General features: G+C 69.2%; 1 protein-coding gene across 1 annotated transcript; it reads left to right on the forward strand.

The window, feature by feature from the left end:
* Positions 1-544: 544 nt before the first annotated feature.
* Positions 545-5,824, forward strand: MNEG_8239 (DNA mismatch repair protein MutS2; the record flags this gene model as incomplete). The annotated part of the gene is made up of 9 exons (XM_014043287.1): positions 545-1,142; positions 1,394-1,544; positions 1,816-2,019; positions 2,309-2,382; positions 2,709-2,902; positions 3,293-4,183; positions 4,431-4,492; positions 4,813-5,473; positions 5,720-5,824. The coding sequence occupies 9 exons, from the start codon at positions 545-547 to the stop codon at positions 5,822-5,824; spliced, it is 2,940 nt and encodes a 979-aa protein (XP_013898741.1).
* Between the last annotated feature and the right edge of the window lie 292 nt (positions 5,825-6,116).

Below are 6,116 nucleotides of genomic sequence, written 5' to 3' on the forward strand. Positions count from 1 at the left end.
CTCTGCCCCAACCACAAACAACCGCCATCTCAACCACCCTTCGCATCCAACACCCTCCATACCAACCACCCTCAACCCCAACTCCCCACCCCAACCCCCGACCCCACCCGCCAGGTCGTGGGCCTAAACCTGGAGCTGATCGCGGCGCGGGCCGAGGCGATGGCGGCGGAGGAGTCTGTGCTTTGGGACCTCAGCGGTCGCCTCATGGGCGTGCTGCACGACGCAGAGGCGGTGGGCGGGGCCTGCAGGGTTGAGGGGGAGTGTCATGCGGTTGGTCTGTGGGTGTGTGTATGTGTGTGTGCGCGCGCTTTCATGGGGGATGAGAAGGCGCACGCTCTGAAACTCGCTTTGCTGCAGCCCGCATGCGCTACACTCAGGATTGTCCACACAAGTTGAACCCCAACGCAGCATGTTGTCACACCGGTGTTCAATCCCACACGCGCAGTCCCCAAACATGACACCGGGCCTCAACACCAACACACCCACACACCCTCACACACGTGCACACACGCAACTACACACACAACAGTGCTTTGACGCCGTGATGTGGCTGGACGTGCTCGCCGCCAAGGCGCGCTGCGGCACGTGGCTCGGCGGCGTCATGCCGCAGTTCACGCCCTGGGAGGACGTCTTCCGGCCCCGCGCCGGCGCCGCCGCGCGCCGCCGCGCCGCCGCCGCCGCCTGGGCGGCTGGGGCCAGCCTGTCTTCAGCGGAGGATGAGGGCGGGGACGCCGGCGACGACGGCGGGGAGGGCGAGGGCGAGGCGGGGGGCCCGGTCGTGCGGCTCAAGGGGCTGAGTCACCCGCTGCTGCTGGCCAACTTTATGAAATCTCGGGAGCGCCTGCACCGGCAGCTGCGCCTGCTCGGCGCCGACCCCTCTGTCGGCGCCGGCGGCCAGCAGCGCGCGGCGCGGCCGGGCGGCGGCAACGACGCGCAGGCGCGGCACAAGCGGCGGTTCTTATCGAACCGGAAGGACAACATGGCGGCGGCGGCGGGCTCGGGCAGCGAGTCTGAGGAAGACGAGGAGGCGGCGAAGGTGGCGATGCTGCGGCGGGAGCTGCGGGGCCTGAGGGCGCCGCGGCCCTTGGACCTGTTCATCCAGCCGGAGACCAGCGCGGTCGTCATCACCGGGCCAAACACGGGTGGGTTTACGCAACGCTCATCGCACCTTGTTGCACGCCCCGCGGCGCGGGTTTGGGGCGGCGCCGCTGCGGTCGGCGAACAGCCGGCCACCCCTGGCTGCACGGCGATCGGGCGGGGACGCTTGCGCTGCAGCCGCCTTTGTCGCCGGCCATCTCTGCTTTTTCGCCAGCCACCTCGCCCCGCCCCTCGCCGGCCGCCACGGTGACCCTCAATACCGCGTGCCGCGCGCGCCCGGCCGCCCCACCCCCAGGCGGCAAGACGGCCACGATGAAGGCCTTTGGCCTGGCGGCCCTGATGGCTAAGACCGGCATCCCCGTGCCCGCCCAGTCGCCCGCGCGGCTGCCGTGCTTCAGCTCGATCCTGGCTGACATCGGTGACGAGCAGAGCCTGACCGCCAACCTGTCCACCTTCAGCGGCCACCTGCGCAGGCGAGCGCCGCGCCCGCCCCTGCCGCCCGCCGCCTTCCGGCCTTCGAGGCTCAGGCTGCATTGAGCAGGCGCCCCGCGGCGGTGGCGGCGAGGGGGCAGGATGGCGCTGATTGCCACGCCACCGGACCCCTGGCAGCCTTTCTAGGCACTGCCTTGACCGCCTGATTTGCGCCGCACCCACAACTTCACGCTCGCCTCACCGCCCGCATCCACTGCCGCCCGCCAACCGCCGCCCAATCGACAGGATCCAGGCCCTCAGGGCGGAGGCGGACGGCAAGTCGCTGCTGCTGCTGGATGAACTGGGCACAGGCACAGACCCCACAGAGGGCGCCGCGCTGGGCGTCGCGCTGCTGCGGCGGCTGGTGCGTGGCGGCGTGGGGTGCGGGGCGCTGACGGTGGCGACGACGCACCACAGCATCATGACTAAGCTGAAGTTCGAGGACCCGAGGTGGGGGTCGGCGGCGACTGCATTGGGGTTAGTGGTGGGGGTGGGGGTCGCAGCTGGCGAGGCACTTGGTACGATGAAAGCTTCAAACGACGGAGCCGGCCACTTGTCGTGACTGTGGACAGCTGGGGCCGCCAATACCACCGCTCCTCTTCCGCGGCCCACGTCTCAGCCGAACACGCCGAACGCGCCAACGGCCCGTCCCAACAGGTTGTTGCGAAGCCCCGCGCCGCCACCGCCGTCCTCACCTGCTACTCCCGCCCCCCCCCCCCCCCCCCTCCCCTCCCCTCAGGTTTGAGAACGCCAGCGTCGAGTTTGACTCGGAGAAGCTGGAGCCGACCTACAAGCTGCTGTGGGGCGTCCCCGGTGGGCCTGGGTTGGCCAGGGGCCCTGCGCCGCACCTGCGACCCCCCATCTTTTCCAGTTGCCCCCGACCCCGGATGCATCGCGTTGTGTCCGGCAACAATCGCGCTTTTCAGAGCACGTGACCGCATCCAAGCCAACTCTCAATCTCCCATTCGTCCCACCATCCTCGCCACTCCTTACATCGACCTGTCCACCAGTCTGCCTGCTCACCCAACATCAATTCTTACACCGGCACACGTGCATCCACGCATGTGCAAACACACACCTGCTCTCACACACACACACACACACAACATTGCATGCATCCGATTCATGCACCCCCAAAGGTCGCTCCAACGCGCTCTACATCGCCGAGCGGCTGGGCCTCGACGCTGACATCATCGCCGCCGCGCGCGCCAACCTGGGCGCGTTTGCGTCCGCCGCCAACGCCGCCATTGCTGACCTGGAGGAGGCGCAGGGGGAGCTGGAGAGGGAGGAGGTGGCGCTGTGGGCGGTGGAGCAGGAGGAGGCGCGGCTGGAGGTGCGCGCGCGTGTGTGTGTGTGTGTGTGCGTGTGTGTGTGTGTGTGCATGTGTGCGCGTGTGCGTTTGTGCGTGTGTTGGCGTGCATGCACCATTCTGACCAAGATATTGTGTTGTATCAGAGGGAGGAGGGCTGTTGCTGGTGGCAGTGCTCGAGTTCCATCGCTCTCAAAGCGCAGGGCCGGTTTGGTGCCGCCTGTGGGGTCGCCCACCCCTGTCCCCCAAAATCACATGCAGATATGACCCCTGGTTCGCTGCTCAAAGCGACATCACATATCCCACAATCTACTTCCCACCCCGCGCGCGCACGCACGCACGCACGCACGCACACACACACACACACACACACACACACTCACTCACACGCACACATGGCTCTGACCATGCCAGCGCAAGCTGGCGGACATGAAGCGCTCCCTCCAAGCGAAGCGCGACGCCCTCGAGCAGCTGCGCCTCGACCGCCTCGCCGCCGTCGCCGCCGCCGCCTCCGCCGTCGCCAAGGCGGCCCGCGACGAGCGCCGCGCCGCGCGGCGGCGCGCGGGGCCGGGGGGCGCCTTCGACACGGAATTCAGCAGGAAGCTGGACTCGGCGCTGCTGGACAACCTGTCAGCTGGGCCAGGCAGCGTGCTCAGCGCGATCGAGGACTGGCAGCGCGTCGCGGCGGCGCCCGCAGGCGCCCCCGCCGGCGCCGCCGCCGCCGGCAAGGCGGACGAGTGGTGGGTGCCCGCGTGGCGCGGCCTGCTGCAGGACGCGCGCGCCGCGCTCGCGGCGGCGCGCGCGGTGGGCGTCTCACTCGACGGCGCGGGGGGCGGGGCGAGCGGCGCCGGCAGCGTGGGCGGCACGTGGGAGGAGGAGGAGCTGGCGGCGCAGGTGGATGCGTTGGAGGCCGCGGCGGCGCGGCGCGCGGCCGCAAAGGCGGCGCGCGAGGCGCGGCGCGGGGAGCTGCTCGCGCGCGCGGCCGCGATGGAGCAGGCGAGCCAGGACAGCTGGGCGGCGCGCGACGCGGCGTCGGCGGCGGAGACGCTGCGGCAGCAGCGGCAGGCGGACGGGCGGGATGGCGAGGCCGCGTCGTCACTGCTGGACGCTGACGAGGACGAGGACGAGGATCTCGGCCTGGGCCTGGATCTGCGGGAGCTGGAGAGGCAGGAGGCCGAGGCGGCGGCCGCGCGGCGGCGCACGGGCGCGCAGGCGCGGCGCGAGCGGGAGCAGGCCGAGGCCCTCAGCAGGCTGGAGGCGGCGCTCAGCAAGGTGGACACCGCCGCAGAGGCGCGCGCGATGCAGGTGGGCGCCGCGCGCGCGGGTCGCATAGATGGGCGGGGGCTGGCGGCCCTGTCGGAGGCGGGGCTGGATAGATGACGGCCCAGGGCTTGGAAGCCGCATGGGAAATGCTGGCATGGCTCCTGGGGATGCTGCTTTTCAGCCCCCTTCCAACACATTGCATCTTAGCAAAGGGCTTGCGCCTGGCTGCCAGACCCGATCCCCTCGCGGCCCGTGCTGCTGAACTCTGCCCTGCGTGCGCGCGCCGCAGGAGGCGCTGGACCGGGAGGAGGCGCAGCAGCGGCGCGCCATGGAGCGCGAGGCGGCCGCCAGGTGTGCGGCACGGCAGCCCTGGCCGTGCTTGGGGGCGGCGCACCTGCACTTGGGCCCGTATGCACACCAGTTGCAGCGCGTACTGCGCACCTGGCACAGTGTGCGCTGCGCATCTGGGGCAGCGTCACCGGACTGCGGCGCGCCAACCTCCCCATGCCCCTCTCCACGCACCCTGGCCGCGCCTCTGTTGGCGCCCGAGCCCCCATGCATTTTCTGCCTATCAACCCAGCGGTCGCGCCTGTCCCCGACTTTGCGTTGCCAACCACCCTGCTGTCCCCTCACCCTCCCCTCTGCGTGCACCGTCCAATCCCGCCCTTCAGGGCGGAGCGCGAGCGCCGCGACGCGATCCGCGTGGCCTCCTCCTTTGAGCAGCAGCTCGCTGAGCTGGAGGCCGCCGCGGCAGCCGCCGAGTCGGTGTCCCGCGACGGCCTCGCCGGCCTCGCAGCCGACCAGCGGGATGACCGGGAGCGGCAGGCGCAGGCGCAGTGGCAGCGGTTGCAGGAGGCCGCGGAGGGGCGGCCGCACGCGGGCGGAGGTGTCAGCGGTTTCGACGCCGACCTGGAGCTGCCCTCTGAGCTGCTCGAGCTGATCGGGGCGCTGGAGCAGCCGCCTGCGGACAGCGACGCGGTCGGCAGCAGCAGGAGCAGCAGCAGCAGCGGCGGCGGCGGCGGCGTGACAGGTGGTGCTTTGAGCGCGAGCGGCGGCGGCGGCAGTGGATACGCCATTCCCAGCAGCAACGGCAGCTACGACAGTGGCGGCAGAAATCACAACGCAGGGAGCATCAATGGCACTGGAAGCAGCAATGGCGTCGAGAACAGCGGTGGCAGCAGCAGCAGCAACGGCAACGGCAGGAGCAGCAACTCAATTTCGCAGCAGCTGGAGCCGTGGCCAGAGGCGGAGGCGGCGCAGGGCTCATCCGGTGGGATGGATGCGGCTGAGGCGGCGCTGCTGCAGGAAATGGAGCGACTGGAGCAGCTGCAGGTGGGGGGCTGGGCAGCCAATCGCTCTGAGCAGCCCGCCTCATGGGTCGGCTGCCTGTCGCATGGACGGTGCCTGCTCGCCTAGCAACAGACAGTGGCAACAAGTGGGCAAGTGGGGCAAAGAGGTCTTTGTGCTTTGCCGCATCGTTCCAGGCCTTCAAACCGCCTGCAGAGCATGTGCCCCAGTCATGCAGTAGCTTGGTCGAACCCTGGCCCTTTGCTTTCGTCTCCCGTGTGTATCATGCAGGCGCTCCTGGGCGGCAGCGGCGGCACGCGGATCGGCAGCACCGCTGGCGGTCAAGGAGGCGCCAAGCGGAAGAAGAAGCGGAAAGCAAAGAGCCAGAAACTGTGACATGCTGGGCAGCCTGCGTGTAACAAGAGCGGGAACCAATGGTATATCAATAAGCATAACAGGACATTATACAAACCGTAAGGTCAGGCGTGGTTGCATCCCGTGCCCGCAATCCGCCAGGTTGGCTTGGCTCTATCTGCTGCAGAGGAAAGTGGGGCAACCTGTTGACACAATGCGATTGCGTCACCATCCCTCGGAAGGTGCCAGTATACTTATGAAATGCAGGCGCAAGGGTTTGAAGCAGGCAGGTTGAACAAACGCGCCCGCCACTTGGATGTCAGGCGGATGGCCA

The sequence above is a fragment of the Monoraphidium neglectum genome (assembly GCF_000611645.1).
Source record: "Monoraphidium neglectum strain SAG 48.87 unplaced genomic scaffold scaffold01542, whole genome shotgun sequence".
Taxonomy (NCBI): domain Eukaryota; kingdom Viridiplantae; phylum Chlorophyta; class Chlorophyceae; order Sphaeropleales; family Selenastraceae; genus Monoraphidium; species Monoraphidium neglectum.